Raw genomic sequence first — 25,631 nt, 5'->3', positions numbered from 1 at the left:
GCGGTCTTCTTCTCAAAGTCCACATGGGTCCCCGGAAGGAAATCGCTTGCCAAAGAAGTACTTTTTCTGCTGGCTTCACTAGCACACCATTTTAACCTTCATTTGATTTAGTATAAGGAGCAAGGTTCGAGAAGCAGGCAAAGCCACGTAAGCCCATGCTCGCACATGCTGGTGTAAATATGTCTAGGTACATGTGTGTTTGTTTTTTCGCCACTGTATGTGTGTGTTTGAACACGTATATGTCACAGCATGCGCCCTGTTTCATACAATAATCACCAGTGAGCCCCGTCCATGATTCTACACCCCCCAGGAGCCCCCGTGCCCTTCCAAGCATGGCCAAGGACTGCGGGGGGTAGCCTGTACGTGTGCTGGCCATGTGTTGCGGTTCGGGCGGGAAGAATGCACACACTCATACATGTGTATGGCTTTTTTCTGGGGACTTCCCAGTCTACCTCATGACATTTTAATTCAACGGTCGTGACTCAAGGCGTACGGAAAACTGCATGCAGCGGGAAACGTAAGCACATTTGGCGAGATCTTATTTTGGAAACATTTGTTTTGTAAGGGAAAAGTGCAGTGCGATAGCTTTCGGGATGGCCTCGCGGTAACCCTCCCGTGTCAGAGAGCTCCAGTACAGAGAACGGCACTCGAGAGGAGCGCTCACACACAGGGTGTCATGCGACGGCACAGAAAACACACACAGAACACAGGCCCACCAGCTGCCATCCACACACACGAGAACACTGCTGTGAAAAAAGTTTGCGAAGCCTTTGTAATGATCCAGATTTCCACATGAATGGCTCTGAAAATGTGATCTGATCTTCATCAAAGTCGTGATAATAAATGAAGATGGTTTTATTTAACAATCACACACACAGTACATTTTACATTTCCGTATCTTTATTACAATTACAGTCTCACAAGAACAAAAACTACAGATATACAGAGCTCAAAATTAATTAAGCAAAGACACATTGAGTTGCCAAAATGTTAAAGTAAAAATTCAATTAAATTCAGTTCAATTCAGTTCATTTTTATAGAACTCTCTTCTCACACAGTGACACAAAAGCAAGAAGGAGGAACAGAATGTGAGAAATGGTACTTTAGGAAAGGTGCAATGATCTAGGGAACGTGATGAGAAGTCAAATCCCAGTGTACGAGGACAGGTGCAAGGTGGAGGATGGTGGTGGGAGCTTTTGTGGGGGATGGAAAAGTGAGACAGTCGAAGAAGGGACTTGGGAGGAAATTTGGGAGAAAATGACCTAAAATACACATATCCCTTACATAATTCATTTGTTCCATGAAACACCCTTTTAGTCCCATTTTTATTCCCAAAAGATGACACCTAAAATTAACTAAAATAGCAAAAGAAAAGATAATGGGACCAACATATTTTCTAATATTTGTAACAAAATTATTGTTTCTGATTTGTCTTTTAACACTCGTGCTATCTTGGAAACTGAGTGCAAGAGCAGGTACGGCCTGGATAGAGGAATTTTTAGAATTGGTTCAGGGTTGTTTATGATGGGAAGAAAAAAGTTTGCCTACGAAGCGTGACCTGACTAATGAATATTTGATGAAAGATGATCTTTGTTTCATCATGGGATTAAGGCTTTTTTGTAAGGCACTATTGTAGGGTGTTATTGTGGCAAAAGCTAGTCATAAAATTGAAATTAGTGAGTTAATGCAAACCACCACCTTGCCGAGGTGGAGGGGTTTGAGTGCCTGAATGATCTTGGGAGCTATGTTGCTTGGGGCTATATGCCCGTGGTAGGGTCTCCCAAGGCAAACAGGTCCTGGGTGACAGACGAGACAAAGCGCGGTTCAAAATCCCCTTATGACTATCAAATCAAGGATCTAGTTCACCCTGCCCGATAGGGGCCCCACCCTGGAGCCAGGCCTGGGGGGGGTTCGCATGCGAGCGCCTGGTGGCCAGGTCTATGCCCACGGGGCCTGGCCGGGCTTAGCCCGAAGCCAAGACGTGGAGTCACTCTTCGGTGGGCTCACCACCTGCCGGAGAGGACATAGGGGCCGGTGCGTTGTGATTTGGGCAGTGGTCGGGCCGAGTGCCTGGCCGACCCAAACCTTGGGCGCCAACTCTGGCTTTTGGGACTTGGAATGTCACCTCACTGGCGGGGAAGGAGCCTGAGCTAGTGCAGGAGGTTGAGAGATACCATCTAGATATAGTCGGGCTCACTTCCACTCACAGCTTGGGTTCTGGAACCACTCTTCTCGACCAAGGGTGGACTCTCCACTATTCTGGCGTTGCCCAGGGTGAGAGGCGGCGGGCTGGTGTGGGCTTATTAATAGCCCCCCAGTTCAGCCGCCATGTGTTGGAGTCTACCCCGGTGAATGAGAGGGTCGTCTCCCTACACCTTCGGGTCAGGGAACGGTCTCTCACTGTCGTTTGCGCTTATGTGCCTAGCGGCAGTGTAGAGTACCCGGCCTTTTTAGAGTCCCTGGGGGGTGTGCTGGAAAGCGCTCCCACTGGGGACTCTGTCGTTCTACTGGGGGACTTTAACGCCCACATGGGCAGCATACCTGGAGGGGCGTGATTGGGAGGAACGGCCTCCCTGATCTGAACCCGAGCGGTGAGTTGTTATTGGATTTCTGTGCTAGTCACGGTTTGTCCATAACAAACACCATGTTCATGCATAAGGGTGTCCATCAGTGCACTTGGCACCAGGACACCCTAGGTCAGAGGTCGATGATCGACTTTGTAGTCGTTTCTTCTGATCTTCGGCCATATGTTTTGGACACTCGGGTGAAGAGAGGGGCTGAGCTGTCAACTGATCACCACCTGGTGGTGAGTTGGATTCGATGGCAGGGGAAAAAGCTGGACAGACCTGGCAGGCCCAAACGCATAGTGAGGGTCTGTTGGGAACGTTTGGCAGAGGCCACTGTCAGAGAGGTCTTCAACTCCCACCTCCGACAGAGCTTCAACCAGGTCCCGAGGGAGACTGGGGACATTGAGTCCAAATGGACTATGTTCCACACCTCCTTTGTCGGGGCGGCGGTTCGGAGCTGCGGCCATAAAGTCTCCGGTGCCTGTCGCGGCGGCAATCCCCGAAAACGGTGGTGGACACCGGAGGTAAGGGATGCCGTCAAGCTAAAGAAGGAGTTCTATCGGGCCTGGCTGGCTCATAGGACTCCTGAAGCAGCTGACGGGTACCAGCGGGCCAGACGGAGCGCGGCTCTGGCAGTCGCCGTGGCAAAAACTCGGACCTGGGAGGAGTTCGGCGAAGCCATGGAGGAAGACTTTCGGTCGGCCTCAAAGAGATTCTGGCAAACCGTCCGGCGACTCAGAAGGGGGAAGCAGTGTTCCGCCAACACTGTTTACAGTGGAAGTGGTGCGCTGCTGACCTCAACTGAGGATGTCCTCGGGCGGTGGAAGGAGTACTTTGAGGATCTCCTCAATCCCTCCGACACGCCTTCCGTAGAGGAAGCTGAGGCCGGGGACTCGGAGGGGGACTCGTCCATTACCCTGGCTGAAGTTGCTGAGGTAGTCAAAAAACTCCTTGGTGGCAAGGCTCCGGGGGTGGATGAGATCCGCCCCGAGTTTCTCAAGTCTCTGGATGTTGTGGGGCTGTCTTGGCTGACACGCCTCTGCAGCATCGCGTGGAGTTCGGGGACGGTGCCTCTGGACTGGCAGACCGGGGTGGTGGTCCCTCTTTTTAAGAAGGGGGACCGGAGATTGTGTTCCAACTATAGGTAGATCACACTCCTTAGCCTCCCTGGGAAAGTCTATGCCGGGGTACTGGAGAGGAGAATCCGACCGATAGTCGAACCTCGGATCCAGGAGGAGCAATGGGGTTTTCGCCCTAGCCGTGGAACACTGGACCAGCTCTATACCCTCACTAGGGTGCTGGAGGGTTCGTGGGAGTTTGCCCAACCAGTCCATATGTGTTTTGTGGACCTGGAGAAGGCATTCGACCGTGTCCCTCGTGGCATCCTATGGGAGGTACTTCGGGATTATGGTGTTCGGGGCTTGCTGCTACGGGCTGTTCGTTCCCTGTATGACCGGAGCAGGAGTTTGGTTTGCATTGCCGGCAGTAAGTCAGACCTGTTCCTGGTGCATGTTGGACTCCGCCAGGGCTGCCCTTTGTCACCGATTCTGTTCATTATCTTTACGAACAGAATTTCTAGGCGCAGCCAGGGAAAGGAGGGTGTCTGTTTTGGTGGCCGCAGAATCTCGTCTCTGCTTTTTGCGGACGATGTGGTCCTGTTGGCTTCATCAAGTCAAGACTTACAGCGTGCACTGGAGAGGTTTGCAGCCGAGTGCGAAGCGGCGGGGATGAGAATCAGCACCTCCAAATCCGAGGCCATGGTTCTCAGTCGGAAAAAGGTGGATTGCCCCCTCCGGGTTAGGGGGGAGTTGCTCCCTCAAGTGGAGAAGTTTAAGTATCTCGGGGTCTTGTTCACGAGTGAGGTAAAAATGGAGCGGCAGGTTGACAGACGAATCGGTGTGGCGTCCGCAGTAATGCAGTCGTTGTACCGGTCTGTTGTGGTGAAGAAGGAGCTGAGTCGTAAGGCGAAGCTCTCAATTTACCAGTAAATCTACGTTCCTACCCTCACCTATGGTCATGAACTCTGGACCATGACCGAAAGAATGAGATCGCGGATACAAGCGGCAGAAATGAGTTTCCTCCGCAGAGTGGCTGGGCGCACCCTTAGGGATAGGGTGAGGAGCTCAGTCACCCGGGAGGAGCTCGGAGTAGAGCCGCTGCTCCTCCGCATTGAGAGGAGCCAGTTGAGGTGGCTCGGGCATCTGTTCCGGATGCCTCCTGGATGCCTCCCTGGGGAGGTGTTCCGGGCATGTCCCACTGGGAGGAGGTCTCGGGGCAGACCCAGGACACGTTGGAGAGACTATGTCTCACAGCTGGCCTGGGAACGCCTTGGGGTTCCCCCAGAGGAGCTGGAGGAGGTTTGCGGGGAGAGGGAAGTCTGGGGGGCTCTGCTTAGACTACTGCCCCCGTGAGCCGGTCCCGGATAAGCGGAGGAAGATGGATGGATGGATGGAGTTAATGCTTACATTTATAGTTTACTATTAAGGAGCAGCAGTGGTTAGAGGATCTGAGTTGTCCTCAAGATGCAAAGGTTCAACTGTCACACCCCAGATCAAGGTATTCACATTTGTTTACTTACCAGACACTTTTCTCCAAAGCGACTTCCAATGAACTCTATGTAGTGTTACCAGCCCACACACCTTTTTCACCGCGGTGACTTACACTGCTAGATACACTACTTACACTGGGTCACTCGCCCATACATCAGCGGAACACATACACTCTCTCTGTCACTCACACACTGTGGGGGAACCTGAAGAGCATGTATTTGGACTGTGGGAGGAAACCCACACAGACAACATGCAAACTCCACACAGACTGAGCAGGGGTCAAACCAACGTTGTCTTGCACCACCCAGGTGCTGAGAGACAGCAGCACTACTCACTGTGCCACTGTGCTGCCCACATACTTGCTCTAAATTGCTCCTAGTTAAATTTACCTAGCTATTATATGAGCAAATCACTATAAATGGTATAACTGTGTTAATTCAGACAAAGGGGTCGTAGTGGCGTGGTGGACTTGGCTGGGTTTTGCTCTGTGGCAGGTGTGGGGTTTGAATCCTGCTTGGGGTGCCTTGCGATGGACTGGCGTCCCGTCCTGGGTGTGTCCCCTCACATTCCAGCCTTGCACCCTGTGTTGCTGGGTTTGGCTCCGGTTTGCCGCAACCCCGCTTGGGACAAGTAGCTTTCAGACCTTGTGTGTGCTCATTTAGATCATGTCCTGATTTTAAAGGTGTGACTGTGAAGTCAGGAAGCAGCGTGTGACTTTAATGCTGTACTAAGAGTGTCCACTCAGACAGTCTGTAATAAGTCGGCTGAATGACAGTGGTGTACAGTAGGCAATGGTAAAATAACTAACTGCCCTCTGAATTGCAGGGCCCTACAGTCAGTGCTTATGTGAAATCATCGTTCACTCATCCCTTATATAACAGGGTCCCGTACAGTGAAAAGCTGCTACGTCAGCTTATGAAAGCATATCTTTTTTCACGGCGTTGGCTTTTGACTCAGTACTACAGTACCTTTGCCGCTTTTGTCCTCATTTGACTTCCGCAGTGGTCGCTTTATTCTGTACTATTGGCTTGTGTCAGGAATTCTGGGATGGAGACAGACATTTCGGAACAATAGCGGTGAGGGCTGACTGAGCGGATCGGGGGGAGCCTGGTAAGCGAGCGTGCAGTAAGCAGGACTGCAAAGACACGAGGAATCGGCTCCTCCGTGACGACTTGACGGGACTCCTCTGTGCAGGGACGAGTCCGGACTTAGGGCGTGACAACTTTAACTGTCCGAATAAACAGTTACACTATTAAACCCTATGTTGTTGAAGGGAGCACAGATATAATTATTATCCTATTACATAGTGTCTAGTTGAACATATTGTACTGACACAGTTAACCCCAACACAGCACCTATGTGGACATAGATCTATCTACAGTATGTCTGTCCACCCATCTGTCCATCTTACTTGTTATCAGGATGAACACATTTTGTTTAACAATTAGTGCCTTAACCCCAACACGATGAATACCTTTAAACCCAGCATACAGTGTAACTGAACTTATTTAAATTATCAACCCCCACCCCCCCCCCCACACACACACACACACACACCCCCACACACACACACACACACACACAAACTACTCAGATGGACACTCTGCAGAGCTGAAGCCTCCTGTCCCTGTGCCCAGAGACAATGACAGCCACCTGTATGCTAATGAATGTGGGGCTCAGGCTTTGCCAGAGGGCCAGTTTGCTGATGTGTGTCTGTTGGGGGGGGCACTGCTGCCAAAAGGGTGACTCTTCTTTTTTATCCGTGTCTTTGAATAAGGAGTGCATCATGTCCCCTTCCTTTAGCTTCGCTTTCCCTCACATTTAGATCACGCCATTAAATGATCCCATAAAATTATTCCATATCTGATAGGCCCCTACACTTGTATCTGTCACACCGTTCTCCTGTCTCTCCTTTCCCTCTCTCACGAGCAATCTGATTCATTTGGAGTATTTTTTCTTTTACTCTTCTCTCTGTTCCTCCTTCCCATCTCCATTGTCTTGCCCTGCTCTGTTTCCTTCTGCTCTTCACTCTACCTTGGTGGATGATCGCTGATGATCACTGATGCATTGAGCACAACGGTTACAGAGAGCACACTTGTAGAATATGTTCTCGTGGAGAATGTGCAGAGAATAGTGCAGAATGAGAAGCTTGTGAAACAGAAGGTGGACCTGCAGTCACTTCCCACGCAAGCAATGTGGACAGTTGTGCCAGTTCTTCGCCAGGGCCTTTATGTACTGGCCAAGGAAAGACCATCAAACCCCACTGAGTTCTTAGCAGCTTATTTCCTCAAGAACAAGTAGCAGTTGGAAGAGCGAAGCTGACTTCACTGAACATAATAACCTTGCATGTCATTCTGATGATAGTTTAGCTGAATGCAGTATAAAATAAATGGGTATTAGAAACCCAAGTGTATTCATTTTAGTGCTGAGCTCTTATGTGGATCACAGTGCAGCTTTCTAGCTGTTGCTGTGTCTGAGAAAATACGTGTAAAGTTCAGATGTTTCAACGTCGGTTGAGCAACGGTACTTCACGATAATTGGGAGACATACATAGAAAAATTTTGTGAAATCCAAACTTAACGCTGCGGTGACAGCACATGTTCCCCAGTTTCCTGGACACCGTCTTGGGCCAGCTAACCTCTGAGTTGCTTCACTGAGAGGAGAGCTGACATTAGGTTAGCCAGTGGATGTCCTGGCCTGGATAGATAGGGGCTGGACTGAGTCTAAACAATCATGGCTTGGGGCTGTAAGCATCTAAGAAAATGGATCGTGAGCTCAGACACATCACGGTTCCTGGGTTGGGGAAAGGCAGGCATTCTTAGCATTCCAGGTCTGACATTTGACCACCTTCACAAATTCCTGAAAAGAGAAGAGATTGGCTCAGACTTTGGTAAAGACAACAAACAAATGTTCTGCCATTTATTAATTTCCAAGGATCTCTAGTCCAGTGCAGGGACATGGTGGTCCAGAGCCTATCCTGGAGGCATAGAGAATGGGACTTGGCACACCCTACATGCAGCATCAGCCCATTGCAGGGAAGCAAACTTACTAAAAGTAAGTAACCAACCAATCAACCATCTAACTAACTGCCTGACTGACTCAATAGCCAGCCAATTAACCACTAAAGAGAGACTCTCAGATGTATATGAAACTAGTCCAGATGAATGTACCAACCAGACTGATGAGGTTATCCTGCTTTTATGTCCCAGACCCTCATCGCTCGGGTAATAAAGCAAAAATATTAGTGTCTGGCTGTGTTTATGGAAGCATGCCTCTAACTGTGGTTTTTTGAACATGATGTTCCTTGCAGCAAGGAGATGGAACGGTTGGTTCCGCATGACAGGGACACATCTGTGTTGAGAGAAGCTGCCGAGCTAAACACAGAGCGGGACGCCCCCATCAGGGGAGGATAGAGGAGTCAATAAACAGTGGAAAGTCCAAATGCAGAGCAGGCCAGCTGGTTTAGAGCCGAGCCCAAGGGTAATTCAAACGTGGAGAGGCATCTGGAGTGTCCAACTTAGATGTTTCTAATAAACAAAACAGAAGTAATAAACATTCACATTCATTGTAAGGAGTCTCTGCAAATGCACAGAGCAGTGGACTTTTGATACGTTTTTGGTCATTGTAACACTTATTTAAATTTTTAAGGCCACTGCTGTGTTGCTACATATCGCTTCTTTAAGGCCTGCGCTTCCTTACGTGGCCACCCAGGCATCAGAACACAAGATTAAAATGGTAGATTGTCCGTCGCTAAGAAAACTGGAGGTACAACTGGAGATTATGGGAGAAACCAGAATGACAATGTTCACTAATCATGAACCACAATTAATAACGTTGACCGAAAGACAGATACAATGAGAGTCAAGCCCACGGTAACCCACGGACTCACAGCTCGAACCCGTCCCTCAATAGGGCCTCCCAGCGTGCTTATCGATTATATGCAAATTACGCTATTTCTGTAGTTCTCATTGGTTCTCGCACAAAGAGAGGCGTGTCTTCTTGCAACGGATATCCAACAAAACTGTGCTCCGCGCTCGAGTCATTCATAACTCCGGCAGGTCCCCGCGCCAGAGACCGTGCACGAGTTCTGTGTGGTTTTTTTTCCCCCCCCCCATTTTCAAGTCTCAGCGACTGTATTGTTTGCGCGGATTAGTGGCTGCGAAGTCACACTCGCGGATCGGCGCAGAATCCCGTAGGCAGCGCGTGTCCCGGTGCGGCGGTGTGCGCGCGATCACTGCGGCGCTGCACGATGGACGCGCTCGGCGCGCTCTGTGTCATTGTCATCTTGGGCACCTGGCTCGCGTCCGCGGAGCGCCACAGCGTCTTCTGGAACAGCACGAACCCCAAGTGAGTGTGTGCACGCTGCTGCGTGTGTGTTCGGGCAAGTCTTATGTCATGAATGCGGCATACTGAGAATCCGAGATTTTATTCTAGGGATCATGCGCTCCAGCACTAAATGGTTTCAGCATCACGAAGCCTCGGGTTGTGTTCGAAACACATTTATAATTATAACTGTTATAATTGTTTACAGCAGTAATAAAGCAGAGATGATCGACGAATGTTGTTACACCTTTTAACCGAGTTCATTCCTAGTCGTTGTCACAAGTTCTACTCTTGGAGTTTATGGTCCATAGACTTCATTTACCAGTGAAATGGTTCCTGTGTGTGTGTGTGTGTGTGTGTGTGTGTGTGCGGACACTCTTTGCTCTGTATTAGTCTCACCCATTCATTTCGTACACCCAGAGGTGAACACACACACACCACAGATGTACAACGTGTGAATAAAATAGGTAAAATTAAATTCTGTGAAAGTGCTGATCATTAATGTTATGTGTTCAGATACCTGGTGTGGAGGATTTCATGGAGCTTTACGGTACTAAGACATTTATATTTATTTATTTATTTAGCAGACATTTTTATCCAGAGCAACTTCCAATGAACTTTATGTAGTGTTATGAGCCCACACACCTTATTCACCGCGGTGACTTACACTGCTAGATACACTACTTACACTGGGTCACTCATCCATACATCAGTGGAACACACACACTCTGGGGGAACTTGAACAGCATGTCTTTGGAGTGTGGGAGGAAACCAGAGCACCCGGAGGAACCCCACACAGACTGAGCGGGGACTGAACCCACATCCTCTCGCACCACCCAGGCGCTGGGCCACCGCAGACCAAAGAAAACCAAACCATGTTCTGATAAACAAAAGTTGAAAATTGGACAAATTCGAACAGAACACAACCTGAGGGTTTCGTTCCACCCCGAGTGCCTCTCATCATCAAACATACTGCATTTTCACGTGTTTCGTGTGTTTTCCTACGGGGTTGTCCGTGCTGGTGCACGCGCAGCACCGAGCCGTCCCATACCATAGTTTCGCTCTGAGTCTGACGGCGCGCGCTTCACTTCGGGGGCGGAACTTCAGTTCCATATTGATATTGGAATTTCAGCGAAACTTAAGACAACGTGTGTGTGCGCGCGCGCGCCGCATTTCTTGTTATTGAACCATGATATGATATGCATGATCGAGTCGTAGGTGCGAATCGCGGCACGTGCGCTTCTCTTCTTTGTGGGCTGCATAGACACCAATTCTATACTTGGTAAAATACAAATAATTGCAACACCGCAAAGAGACGTGCGGACAAGGGTGGGGGGCGGGCGGCAGGCTTGGCCCGGTCCCGCCCCCGCCCCCTGGTGGGCCTGGGGTTCGAGTCCCCCTTGGGCGTGCCTTGCGATAGACTGGCGTCCCGTCCTGGGTGTGTCCCCTCCCCCACCAGCCTCGCGCCCAGTGTTGCTGGGTTAGGCTTCGGCTCGCCGCGACCCCGCTTGAGACAAGTGGCTTTAGACAGTGTGTGTGTGTGTGTGTGTGTGTGTGTGTGTGTGTGTGTGTGTGAGAGGGGTGCGGGCGACGAGTGATAGTGGCGCCATTTCCACAGTGGGCGTGTCCTTGTCCGTAGTGTCCCCGAGGCGCTACATGATTGCAGCAAGTTCCCTGTGTGAGGGATTCCTCCTCAGGAGCCCAGATTTCATGCTCGCTATTAAACACTAAGTGTATGTACCTCCACAATTACTGTATTAAGTGCATGATTATTATGTATTTCTAATTATTTATAGAAGAACAGCTGGTAGTGGTTAGCGCTGCTGACCCAAAGAAAGATTGCAGGTTCGAGCCTCAGCTCTAGGATATTGTTACCCTTGAGCAAGGTACAGGTGGTCTCCGACTTACGACTTTTCCGACTTTGATGGTAAGCTGGCAAAAGACATTCAGTAGAAACCGTACTTCAAATTTTTAATTTTGATTTTTATTACCCAGACAAGCGATATGCGGAGTGATACTCTCTCGCTGGGCAGCGGCAGTGATCCGTCTCTCTCAGTCTGTCAAGCAGATGTGCGTATTAAGTGTATTAAATGCATTTTCGACTTACGATGGGTTTCGCGGAACGTAACCCCGTCGTAAATCGGGGACCACCTGTACTTACCCTAAATCGCTCCAGTAACGTTACCCAGCTGTACAAATGGATAAATAGTTGTAAGCAGATAAACATTGTAAGTCACTTTTTTGAGAAAAGCGTTGGCTAAATGAGTAAATATATGATTCGGGAGAATCTAACATTTATGGGAGGTGTAATATGCATTGACAGTTTTGCAAATCTCTTGGTTGAGACTCCAGCTTCATACAAAACCTTTAAATTTAAAAACACTACATAGAGTTCATTGGAAGTCGCTTTGGGGAAAAGTGCCTGCTAAATAAATAAATGTAAATGTAAATTGAGTTGCTCTTCTATTGCTCATCCTTTCATTGGTAGTAAACTGATAGTATGTAAAACTAGCAGTCGGGTAAAGTGTCTGGAAGAAGCTGTTTAGTGAGGGAAAAGATGAACAATAATGCAATGAATATATGGGATCACTAGGTGTCTTGTTATTAGGTGGAGTAGTGGTTTGAGCTCTTGCCTTTGGACTGAAAGGTCTGGGGTTTGAATCCCACTCCTACTGGAGTACCCTTGGTCAAGGTATATACCCTAAACTGATACAGTAAAAATTACTGTGCTGTATAAATGGGTAAATCACAGTGTCTTGTTGCTTAGGAGAAAATACTCAGCTGTGTAAAAACAATGAACCAGGTGTGTGGCCATGAACTGACTTGTGGATCTGGGCCTCGCAGTGGCATGAGAGCACAGCCCCAGGTCTAAAAGTGGTTAAGAGCACCATGGGGAAGGCTCTGAATGTTGTCATCCTGCCAATAGTAGTGAACCCCTGATGATCTTGGGAGCCCTGGAGTCTGCAGAGTTGCCATTCATTCACCTGTAAGATTAAACCTCCAAACAAAGCATTAGAGGACTTGGTATTAAAATAATCACTTTAATTAAACTCTTAAGAGTTTTGTGGTGAAATAAAACACTTAAGTTTCTCCACCTCTCCATGTAATCCTGAACTGCCGAGGCAGAGATTATCTCCCGCTGGCCTCCAGTCTTATCTTGTCTCTTTGGCCCACATTATAAACAGACACAGCCCCCATTTACATAACCGAATCCATAAAAATCATAATAATAACCCGAATCCCTCTTAAAGCTGCTAAATATAAGCAGCTTGACCCAGGGGGGTAAGACCTCTTCGAACGTGTGTGCTCTGCGTGGACGGCGGACGCTGACGAACAGCCCAGATGAGAGACGCATATGCATTCTTGGGGGTGTTTGCTATTTGTGCATCCTGGGGTCACTTGACATACAGGACGTGCGTCCAGGGCAGCTTGTGCTCCAATCCTCTGGACACGAGTTATGTTAAACGTGTATGGTGGTGATCGTTTCTGCGTAATCCTTGGGTTTGTGCCACCCCCCCGTTTTACTTCTATATCTATCGTCTAATACAGTTTACTAAGGAATGGTGGGTGGAGGGGTGGTATGGAGAAGCTTTAATTCTCCTTTTTTAACTCTGCCGTGTTTCCACTCCCACCTCCCTCTGCTTGCTCTTTCTGCCAGCATCCTCTCCTGCGTTCTGAAGTGTGTCTCAGTCATTTGCGTGTCTTAGAGCAACACAGCAAATTGAACGCACAGTATTGATCAGCCAGTAAGGTGCGCACTAATTACTTGTGTGTGTTTAAAAAAAAAAGAAAAGAGAAACGCGCTGTGTGAGCCAACACTGTCCGAGTGTGAAAATCAGCAACCTCTGATGTCTTCCGGGTCCTCGAGCGTTTGTTTCTACAGTGTGAGCTCCTGTGCTCTGCTTTGCCTGTCTGCACTTGTGTGTGTGTGTGTGTGAGCGCGTTTCATTTACCCCATACAGGTCTGTATCTGCAGTGTGCACAGATTAATGATTAGTTTCTACTTGTAGGCTGTTCTACTGGAAGGTTCTGTTTGCTGTGTTTTTTCATTAACCCTCAGATTGTGAATTGGTTGGATTTGATGCATTTCTAACTTTTATTAAAATCGCACTTATTGTCACACACACTTTCAGAACCGCTTATCCCATACGGGGTCGCGGGGAACCGGAGTCTACCCGGTAACACAGGGCGTAAGGCCGGAGGGGGAGGGGACACACCCAGGACGGGACGCCAGTCCGTCGCAAGGCACCCCAAGCGGGACTCGAACCCCAGACCCACGGGAGAGCAGGACCTGGTCCAACCCACTGCGCCACCGCACCCCCCCCACTTATTGTCATTATACAACTATACTGACATTTAATTTCTATACGTGATGCAACATACATGAAGAACATATAGTGCAAAATATCAGCGGAGGTTAAGGCCAAACAGCAAAAATCCTGAATTTCTCTATCAGAAATATGGTTTCTTCCATCTGAGTACCGTAAAGCTCCATGAGATCCTCCACACCAGGTATCTGAACACATAACATTAATGATCAGCACTTTCACAGAATTTTACCTCCATTATTTACATGTTGTACATCTGTGGTGTGTGTGTGTGTGTGTGTGTGTCTGTGTGTTCACATCTGGGTGTACCAGATGTGAACACCCACACGCAAGTGGTACCATTTCATGTAAATGAGGTCTATGAACCATGAACCCCAAAAACGAAGCATAGAACTTGTGACATGGACTAGGAATGAAGTCAGTTAAGTGTAACACAACATTCAGTGATCACCTGGATTCTATGATTATTCCGGTATATGACCAAATCCATCTCACTCTGTGGTGTTTGGAACCCTCCGTGTTGATTTCCCCTGGGTGCTCTGGTTTCCTCTCACAATCCAAAGACGCATTTCAGGTGAATTAGTGATTCTATGGTTATTCCAATGTATGACCAAATCCATCTCACTCTGTGGTGTTTGGAACCCTCCGTGTGGGTTTCCCCCGGGTGCTCTGGTTTCCTCTCACAATCCAAAGATGCATTTCAGGTGAATTGGTGACACCGAATGACTCAGAGTGTGAGCGAGTGTGTGGCCGAGCAGCCGCGGTAGACTGGTGCCCTGTGCAGGGTGTACACCTCCTAGCCCAGCATCCTGCAATCCTGGGATAGGCTGCAGCCTGCCGCAACCCTGGCAAAGATCAGCGGTTAGCGAAAGTGAGTGAACGGGCGAGTGCGTAAGAAACGGAGAGTAAAGAGCTGCCCAGGACACACCTGGAAGGAGGTCTGCCAGGTGACTTCAACAACAGGAGACGATGAGACAAGTTGGATGTTTTTCCACAAATCCAGTCTGAGCTCAAACTGTGGCCCTGTGGAGGAGAGGAAGTGGAGAGGAGGAGCACAGGTGTAGCGCAGGAGTGGGAGCTGAGTCACACGGGGGGGGGGGGGCTGATTCCGGATGAGTCAGTGATTCACTGTTCGCAGAGCCGCTGCGGCACAACTACGCTGATAGCGATCGGAGCTCTGCCTTCGCTTGTGCAACGCAGGAAACGTACGTGTGTGTGTGTGTGTGTGTGTGTGTGTGTGTGTGTGTGTGTGTGTGTGTGTGTGTGTGGACACTCTTACCTCTTTATTATAGTCTCACCCATTCATTTCCTACATCCAGATGTGAACACACACCACAGATGTTCAACATGTGAATAACAGAGGTAAAATTCAGTGAAGGTGCTGATCATTAATGTTATGTGTTCAGATACCTGGTGTGGAGGATCTCATGGAGCTTTACGGTACTCAGATGAAAGAAACCGTATTTATGACGGATAAACACTGTAAATGGTTAAAATTTGACGGAAACGCAACCCGAGGGTTAAAGTCACTCGGCAAGATCCACTTGTATGTTTTGTATAACAGAAAAAATTGACATGGAGGGAAACGGAAACCAAAGCAACGGTGGAGAAAGAAAGTTTCTTCATCAACTAAAACAATAAATGTTTGAGAGTAAATGACACACATAAAAATGTGAGTGGATTTCGACGTGAAAAGCAGTGAGGGGTAAAAAGTTGATATGAAGTCACAAAAGGCAACAGCAGCTGCAAGGTTGGATCAGCAGGATTCCTTCGTTTTATTAGGGTTCGTTGTGTCTTTTTATGGTAAAGAAGTTCCTGCATCACGTATTGTACTTATTGACTTGTGCTCCAGCACCGGGGTCTTTATTAGCGACTGTAAAAGCCATGAAAAGCAGAACACAGTACAGTACACTGTTTTAGGTGTTTTACCCTCACGAGGTCATCTGTCATGTCTGCAGTGTTTCCTCTCTAGGGTCGGAAAAGAGAGAAAAACACACGCACACACACACACCACTTGTCCCAAGGAGGGTCACAACAACCCAGAGACTAACCCAACAAACACAGGGCACAAGGCTGGAGGGGAAGGGGACGCACCCAGGACGGGACGCCAGTCCATCACAAGGCACCCCAAGCGGGACTCGAACCCCAGACCCACCCGAGAGCAGGCACAGGCCAAACCCACTACGCCACGACGCCCCCTCGAGAGAAAAATACGTGCCTTATTTTTTAAAATAAAATTGTTCTCGATCGAGTGTCTCCTACTATTTTACCGGTTCTCTGACCTTCCCCATGTCGCCCACATCAGAGATGGGCGTTGCGGACCCTGTTTTTGCCAGCAGGGCGGCGTGGCGACTGTGCGCAGCACAGCACGGCCACTTGGTATCCGCAGAGGTTCATAGAGAGACGCATTCCTGCACTTTGTTGCCGATCATCTCATCTATAGATCTCCCTCGCTCTCCACATTGTCAACATTCCTCTTCTGGCACTTGGAAATGCCTCCACCCCCCACCTCCAGACCTGTAATTTGGTGTATAATCCCTTTCTAGTAAACACAGTCTGAGAAAACACTGAGATTAGGGGCCATCAGGATGTCTGACAATGGACTCAGTAGTGACTGTGTGTGTGTGTGTGTGTGTGTGTGTGTGTGTGTGTGTGTGTGTGTGTGTTTTCCTGAATAATGGTGAGCCCCCCCCCCCTTCTCTACTCTCTAGATATTGTTCTGTTTTATGTAAGAAGATTAAACTGAGGAAGGAACACGGAGTCTAGGCGGGACCCAAACTTTTCAGCGCTGTCATGTTTTGTGTGTGTGTGTGTGTGTGTGTGTGTGTGTGTGTGTGTGTGTGTGGGAACACGCAAAAGCATTTGCGTGACATTGAGTATGCACACGGGTGTGTGAACGCCTGTGTGTAACTCCTTTTCCTGAGACGTCCTTCCCGGGAAAAGTCAGCATCCTGTCGGGACCTTGACCCGCGGCCCCTGCTCGAGGTCCCCCACCCACTGTGGGGCCCTGGGACCCGGGACCGGGCAGGAGAGCAGCTGCGTCGCCGGGACCTGGGTCCCAGAGCGCAGGCTCCGCATGAATGTGCCAACGCTAGATTTGGGCTGGCAGAACGACAGGACGTGGGCCCTCGCGGGGCTGCCTGTCCTTCTCGAACCCGTGTCTCCCCACCTTTCCTCCCTCCTGCATTTCCTGCGCTCCTCTCAGCTTGTTTTTCTGCGCTGCCTTTGCCATCTGCGTTCATTGCTCTCCCATAACCTCCCACACGCCTGCTGCCTTCCCTGTGCCTATGGGTTTATTCCCCCCCCAACCCGAGTTCTGTTAGACTGTCGTTCTACGGCGCCCATCATAAGGAACCAGAGCGGCTTCATTCATCTGGCATTTGCTTTGTGTGAGAACCTCTGAAATTTATTTTAATTTTGTATGTGTATCTCTTTCTGCTTGGTTATAGAAATGACATATTTAGTTTTGCCAACAGACCTTTTTTTTTGTTTTTGCAGATGCACATCCAGTAGACAGACAGCGGCGTTGCCATTAATGTTTGAGGTGCGCTACTGCCCCCTACTGGACAGGGTTGCTCACAGCAGGGAGATTTTCACAGTAAATTAATTGAACATCTGAATAGAAATCTGTGCAAAATTAATAAATATACATTCAGCAGGAAATGCATAGCAGTGGCAGTGGTGACTTACCCATATCAAATAGATTATTCAGATGATATTTTTTGCCTCTTTTTTGATTTATTTCCATTTTACTCCGTTTGAAGGCAGCGTAGGTCCTCACAGCATCACCAAGAGCCCTTTCTGTCCTGAAGTCTCATTAGAGAGGCTCTTATGGGGATGAATGGTGCCTTAATCTCTTGGTGACTCCACCCAGGAGGCCTCAGTGCAGTCATCTCTGAGATGAGTTTTACATTTATTTAGCTGATACTTTTCTCTCCATTACCATGTTCAGTTACAAATTTATACAGCTGGGTAATTTTACTGGAGCAATTTAGGGTAAGTACCTTGCTCAAGGATACTAAAGCTTGAGTGGGATTATTTGATCCTGCTACTTCTGGGTTTGAAGGGAGTGGTTTGAACAAGAAGGGTGTGGTGGTGCAGTGGGTTGGACCGGGTCCTGCTCTCTAGTGGGTCTAGGGTTCAAGTCCCGCTTGGGGTGCCTTGCGATGGACTGGTGTCCCGTCCTGGGTGCGTCCCCTTCCCCTCCATCCTTGCACCCTGTATTGCCAGGTTAGGCTCTGGCTCCCCGTGACCCCTGAATGGGACAAGCGGTTCAGACAGTGTGTGTGTTTGAACAACTGTGATTATACTTAACTGACCTTGACAAGGCAAGCACCTTATTAAAAGCCAGTTATGGTCTTTTAACTTTTAATAGTCATAATTATTGTGGTGGTTAACGATATCGAATCCTCACCTAAAAGTGTTCAGTTCAAGCCCTCCCTCCTGGGTACTGCTTTTGAACTACTTACCATAGTGAGAAAATTAACATAGTAAAAAGACTCTGCTGTGTAAATGAGTCAAATACTTGATGTTTAGGATAAAGGCATAAGCGAAGCACCAAGCAGGAAATAACTGTTGATATAATTACCATCTGAGTTGGGAAAATGTTGGAAAAAAACCTGTACGTGGGGTTTTTGGAGACATAACCAAGGTGTGTGTGTGAATCGTTCACCGTTTTCGCAAAGCACACTCTTCTGCTTTTCGTGTTCTGGCACCTGTGTTGAGGGTGCACTTTAATCCCTGACTGTGTGTGTGTGTGTGTGTGTGTGTGTGTGTGCACCCACTCCCTGCCTTGAGGTGCTGCCTGACCCTTGACCCCCATCAGACATTCCTGTGACGCATCCCACTTTTCTAGACAGCGGATGACTTGGCCAATATTGCAGTATTGTTTTATATATGGATGTATTAATAATGTCATCATCTCCCATTTTTTACGTTGCTCTGACCAAGTGTTGTGGTTCTTCCTAATCGGCAAATAATAATAATTAAAAAATAAATAATTATAACAATAATAATAATAATTCCGAGATAAACGTAGCAGGATGTGGGCTAGTAAAAAATGCAATAACTAATCCATAAAAATGTGATTTAGGAAATTGACTGCAGAATACTTGCGCAGCTCTCAAACTTTGTGAATGAGGTTCGAGTGACGGCTGTGAGCGTAGTGAGCATCGCGTGTTCAGGTAACCAAACCCTGCTGTCAACAACGTCAACACCCAGCCTTAGGGTGCAGGGTGGGGTCATATAATTACCCCCCACAGAATAACCAGTGTCTCTTTATTTTTTAATTATGTGCTCCTTTGTCCTCCTTTGTGAAGCTAGACCACAAACAGCTCGGGACCCGGGTTCGAAGGGAGGAGAGTGTGAGGAGGTGCTGGAGGAGAAGTGCAAGGAAAGCACAGGAGAAGAGGGATCGCAGCTTTGCACTTGTTCACAGTCTGTGGTGTGGAGTAGCCCGGGGGGGGGATTCCCTGCTAAGACAGGGGACTTAAATTTCCAGTGTTACACAGGAGGGTGTGCTGTGGTGCGGTGGGTCTGTCTGGGCCCTGCTCTCTGGTGGGTCTGGGGTTCAAGCCCTGCCCGGGGTGCTTTGCGATGAACTGGCCCCCTGTCCTGGGTGGGTCCCCTGGGTCCCCTCCCCCTCCAGCCTTACGCCCTGTGTTGCCGGGTTAGGCTCCGGCTCACCGTGACCCCGCATGGGACAAGTGGCTTCAGACAGTGTGTGTGTTACGCAGGATATAATGGTGCCTCTGGGCTCAGAGGTTGTAGGTTTGAATCCCACCCTTGGCTGTAGAGGCCTTGATTGAGGTACTAAGCTTGAATTGATGCTGTGTAAATGGATGTATCCTATACATACATACATACGTGTGTGTGTGTGTGTGTGTGTGTGTGTGTGTGTGTGTGTGTGTGTGTGTGTGTGTGTGTGTTTACCTATATATATATATATATATATATACATAGACACACACGTACACAAGTGTGGAGATCCCCGCAGCAGTGATGACTGCCGGTGTCAATACATGCTGTGCTCACACCCCAGAGCTCCTTACCCGTGAGCAGCGGTCCACGTGTGTTCACCCACGGATAGTCAGTCCCAGCATAAGCGTTGTTTCCCGAAAGCCCGCACTGCCCTCGAGTTGCGATCAATGCACTTTGTTGTCTTTTTTCTTTTTTTTTTTGACAACTACCCTTCCACTCCAGCCAAACTGTGCGAGAATTAATCAATAACACATATAAGTCACTAGCAAACGGATGGGAAATTATTATTTTGCCGTATTTCATTTGCTCCTTCCTTGTAGCGTTTTCAAGTTTTCACTGTCATCTGTTAAAAGGCCAGCAGGGGGCGTAGTGGTTAGAGCTGCTTACCTTAAGTGCTCCAGTAAAATTACCCAGCTGTATAAATGGGTAAATAATTATAAGTAGCCTTGGAGAACAGCCTCAGCTAAATGAATCGATGGAAAAATCTGTAAATCCGTCCTCTGTTTGGTTCTTGATGCTGTCTGTCCCTTTCTATTGGAGCAATGAGCACTATTTCACACCCTCTCCACAGTTTCCTCTGGGATGAATACACGGTGGAGGTGCGCATCAACGACTACCTAGACATCGTGTGCCCGCACTACCCCCTGGGATTGCTTCCGTCCCAGGAGGCCGAGCGCTACGTGCTCTACATGGTGGAGCGCGCCGACTACGAGGCCTGCCGCCCGCAGTCCTACGAGCAGCTGCGCTGGGAGTGCGCCAACCCCTTCGCCCCCCACGGCCCCGAGAAGTTCTCCGAGAAGTTCCAGCGCTACACCCCCTTCACCCTGGGCAAGGAGTTCCGCCAAGGCGAGAGCTACTACTACATCTGTGAGTGTCCGCACGGCTTCCGGCACTTTCCTCAGCCTGCCGCCAACCATCAGGGGCTGTGTGCACATGCACTGGAGTTGAAAACACTGGAACGTGCCTCTAAAACCAGAATGTTATAGGTTACGCCCCACTGTTGCTGAGGGGCTGCAAAGAAGAGTAAACTGATAAAGTATTCATTTATTCGGGGCCTAATTATTATTATTATTATTATTATGTTAGCTTGGACAGTCGCCTAGGGGTGCCAGAATTTGAGGGTGCTAAATTTTGCTGTTTAAAAATAAATTGTAGTATTAGGGGGGATTTACCTTGTTTTGGAATGAAGAAACTTTCATTTTAAAGTTTTAAGATCTGACCCCTTATATATACGGTGTAAACATGGTATGAGGCATCACCACCCATGAAGTGTATCTTTGGATGTGATATTTGCTGTGAAACAAACTCTTGCTCTACACAATAGTTTTTATCTATTTGTTCCCTTAACCAGCTTCAGCCTCAAGCATAATTTGCTTTCGGTCCATTTTCAGCGTAAATTTGTGTTCTGTAGATATATAATGTTCACATACATGTAATGAATAACACACATATATTTATGTAAAACACATAACTAGAAAAAAATAGCTTGTTATTTTTCTGAATTCAAATTTTATTTTTCCTGCTGTGTGGTCTGTATGTAAATAAATCTGAATAAGGATGGAAACGTGATGTGAAATGAAATATGATGGCAATGCGGCGTTAGGAGCGCGACTGGATGTCTAACCCTTGACATCTTGGTTTCGTCCCCCAGCGAAACCGCTGCATCTTCATGGGTCCGACTGTCTGAGGCTGCGCGTGGATGTCGTGGGACCCGGCGGTAGGAATGTTTCCCCAGCTCTCCTTTTAAACAGTGGCGCAGCGAGTAGCGCTGCTGTCTCACAGCGCCTGGGTGGTGCAAGAGGACGTGGGTTCGATCTCTGCTCAATCTGTGTGGAGTTCGCATGTTCTCCCCGTGTCTGTGTGGGTTTCCTCTGGGTGCTCTGGTTTCCTCCCACACTCCAAAGACAAGCTGTTCAGGCTACCCCATAGTGTGTGAGTGACAGAGAGAGAGTGTGTGTGTTCCACTGATGTATGGATGAGTGACCTAGTGTAAGTAGTGTATCTAGCAGTGTAAGTCTTTGGGTGCTTTGGTTTCCTCCCACACTCCAAAGACAAGCTGTTCAGGTTCACCCATTGTGTGTGTGTGTGTGTGTGTGTGAGTGATGCAGAGAGTGTGTTTCACTGATGTATGGATGAGTGACCTAGTGCATCTAGCAGTGTAAGTCTTTGGGTGCTCTGGTTTCCTCCCACACTCCAAAGACATAAAGACATGCTGTTCAGGTTCCCCCATACTGTGTGAGTGACAGAGAGAGTGTGTTCCACTGATGTATGGATGAGTGACCCAGTGTAAGTAGTGTATATAGCAGTGTAAGTCACCGCGGTGGATAAGGTGTGTGAGTTGATGACACTGCATAGAGTTCATTGGAAGTTGTTTTGGAGAAAAGTGTCTGCTAAATAAATAAATGTAAATGTAAACCCTTAAGCCCAGTAAGACTGTCCTTACGAAGGGGTAAATTCCAAGTTTTTTCTGTATCCAAGATACGGGCTTTATATAAATGCAGAGGATCAGCACAGAAAATATTTTCTCACTATTTGCCCAAATTCTGTGGTGAAGCTCTGAAGTCTGATGGCTGAGCAGATAGATATTTGGGGAGTTGTGTTCCAATGCTGATCTGTCCATCCCCCAGAGTCTCAGGAGTCCCGCACCGGCAGAGGAGGGGAGCACAACCCACCCAGCAGATTGCCTGCAGGTATGTTTCCGAGAAGCTCTCCCTGCTACGCTGTAGCACCATAACACGGTGTTTATATAATATCCTGGCAACATTACCATGTTTGCTCATTTTGGATGGACTAGAAAGTGGTTCCTTCTCCACTTCCAGAAGTATGATGGACTGCAGCTTCATAGTCATCTTCTGGGCTGAGCTCGCTTCCCGCTTCCAGATGTGCTCATGTTCAGACCCGCAATTACATTTACATTTCTTCACTTAGCCGAAACCTTTCTCCTAAGTGATTTACAATGCTAAGTTATTTGCACTGATTTACCCTTTTGCTGCTGGGTAATTCTTACTGGAACAAATCAGGGTGGGTACTGTTGAGTGTACTTCCTTTTATCACAATTACATTATTATTTACTCTTTACATCATAGGATTTATTTTCAATAACTATTTTATTTAGCACATGGTATCAGTTCACATGTTCCTATTTTCATGCCGTTATATCTCACTTTATGCATTCCTTTTCCTTTGCCTGCCATGGAAACTTCTGGAATATCAGGCTCCTCCGTTCAGGAGACTTTGGACAGTCTGTTTTATGAACGCAAGCTAATAAGGGACAGTTGGGATACATAAACACGGTGCAGAGACTGGCGAGGTGGACGTCTGCGGAGGCTCTGCAGAACTATAACCAACCACTTTTGATGCGTGTTCATGGCTCATTATTGAAACTCCAAAGAACCTGGAATCGTCTGAAAAGATCAGTTCCAGCTGTATCTTGCTCAAGGGTACGACAGCAGGGGTGGGATTTGAACAGAGTTGGGATGTGAACCTGCAGCCTCTGAGTCCAAAGGCAGCCATTGTAACCACTACGCCACCTACTGGCCCTCAATTAATTGATCTCAAATGCATCTGAACTGAGTTTCTCTTCTTCTTTCGCCACAGATGACCCCGTCGTCGTCCTACCCGACGTCCAGAGAAGCGTCGGGGCAAATTCAGGAGTGCTGAGGGCCACGCTCCCTTCCTTGATGGCGTCAGCTTGTGTCGTCCTATTGCTGCTATTGCTATGAAATATTTCAAGGGCGGCGAACCCCTGCCCACTTGTGCACAGACACTGGACTACAGCAACAGCGGTCCGCGAGGAGGACCTGCGCATGAATCCCAGTGCTGGCCATTGGGAGGGAACTTTTGAAACTGGTGTCCTGTTTATATATGAAGGAATGAACTATTTTTAACGGTTCCTTTGGAGGAAGGACTTCTCTCTATATATATGTATATAGATACAGTATGTCTTTAACAAGAATGATCTAGGATTTAATTTCTTCTCTTATAACTCAAAGGACAAATAGTATTAAGGAAGAGGAGTTAAAGAGAAGCACTCTCTGTACTGTGTCCTTTGACATACAGCGCATCCCGGTCTGTGGCCAAACAAATGACCGATGAATCTCAGACCCCGGTGTAACGAAAAGAGCCTTGCTCTTTGTCTTTAGTCAAAATGAGCCTTTCTACGTGGACAAAGAGAACCTGAGACCAAAGAGTTCTCCTATTTTCTAGTAAAACTGACCTGCTTTATTGTGTGTATCTCTGTAAACCAGTATCAAGTCTTAATTTTTATGGTTGTAGCATTGAGGGATGTTCGGTTTTTTTTCTTTCTTTCTGTAAATTGGACTAATGCACCCAATGTCATGCAGCAGAACACGGCACTGGTGGTCCTTGACTTATGGACAGGTTTCATTCAAACAACCGGTGTCACTCACACACCCCCTTATACTGTATTACATGAACCCTTAGGATACACACATACACACACACTCTCTGAAACCGCTTCTCCCAAGCGGGGTCACGGCAAGAGCCAGAGTCTAACCCAGGACGGGACGCCAGTCCATCACAAGGCACCCCAAGCAGGACTCGAACCCCAGACCCACCAGAGAGCAGGCCCTGGCCAAACCCGCTGCACCCCCACGCCCTTCCATTAGGATATATAAACAATTAAAATGCATCAGTGCTATGTTGTATAAGGCTATAATTTTTCAACTTATTTTTCATCATATTATTCCTGTTAAAATATTAATATAGAATAATATAAGTACAGCCCAGTCTTACATATATTTTGCTGCACTGTTTTAACTTTGTTTTTTAAATCTATTGTCTTTTGCTTTTTTTCCCCACTTTCTTTTTCGCTTGGAATCACAAACAAAATGTTCAGTCAGTAAAACCCAAACAATAAGATATAGTGCCTTGTGGCAGCGTGCCCAGTCAATATTATCGTTCAGCAGATGAGGCGGTCAGCGTTACAACCAAATGTCGTAAAAATAAGGTTAATTGGACGACCAAAATAAGTCTGGATTGTCATGAGTCACGTACTGTGTGTCTTCAGCTGAGCACCACCCGTGCAATGAAATCCATAACATATTGCATATAGATCAGATTGCATAGGACAGACCTGTAGAGGCCTGGAAATCAGCTGAGTGAAACCGACTGAATTTCTCTAGTTGTTTTAACGGGTGTTTTAAGTGTGGCTTCTGACAAGAATGGGTAAAACCTGTTTGACGCGGTATTTTTCTCGAAAAGTCACGCAAATGAGTCTAAATGGCACAGAGCATTAAAGTGATGGACACATGTTGGCTTAGTCCAAGTCAACCTTCTGAAATTCTGTGCTAACTTGTACATTTGTATGCATAATGTTAAATGTGTATATAGAAGAATATATGAAAGGTTTTGATAAATACAAATGTGAAGGTGACAAATAAAGAGCTTTTAAAAATGTGAGAATGTTGTTGGTCTCATTCTTTGTTTGTTCTCCCTTCGTTGCGGGGACCTTTTCACTCAGCCCAATTTCAAGTTACCAAGTTTCAAAAACTAAGAAATGAAATAATTGCTGATGTAGAGCTTCAAATCTATCCTTAAATCCATATCTGTGTTTAGGAGGTGGAGGTTTTTTTCCCAGTATCTGTTCGATCAGTTCACATTAAAATATGTCTGTCTGATCAGACAGGCAGTTATGCATTAAATGGGAGTTCATTATTCTTTTAAAAAGGAAAAAAAAAAAAGCCAGATGTATTTGCCAGAATGAATGACGGGTGACCTTCGGTTTAGAAAGCTGTATGGTTTGGAAATGTGTACAGATTTCTGGCAAATGGCTTGACAAATTTGTTAACTGAACCGTACAATACAAACATTTACTTTTGTTTTAAATACAGGTATTCTTGGGTTCACAAACTCTTTACCCGGAA

General features: G+C 47.5%; 1 protein-coding gene across 1 annotated transcript; it reads left to right on the top strand.

The window, feature by feature from the left end:
- The first annotated feature begins 9,178 nt into the window (after positions 1-9,178).
- LOC108942464 (ephrin-A1-like) lies at positions 9,179-24,209 on the top strand. The gene is made up of 5 exons (XM_018765859.2): positions 9,179-9,463; positions 20,318-20,613; positions 21,398-21,463; positions 22,374-22,436; positions 23,344-24,209. Exons 1-5 carry the CDS (start codon positions 9,366-9,368, stop codon positions 23,466-23,468), a joined length of 648 nt encoding a protein of 215 aa, XP_018621375.1. The 5' UTR covers positions 9,179-9,365; the 3' UTR covers positions 23,469-24,209.
- The last annotated feature ends 1,422 nt before the right edge of the window (positions 24,210-25,631 follow it).

The sequence above is a fragment of the Scleropages formosus genome, chromosome 23 (genome assembly GCF_900964775.1).
Source record: "Scleropages formosus chromosome 23, fSclFor1.1, whole genome shotgun sequence".
In the NCBI taxonomy this organism is placed as follows: Eukaryota; Metazoa; Chordata; class Actinopteri; order Osteoglossiformes; family Osteoglossidae; genus Scleropages; species Scleropages formosus.
Note: the sequence above shows the minus strand (reverse complement) of the source record. Positions and strands in the feature narration are given on the sequence as shown.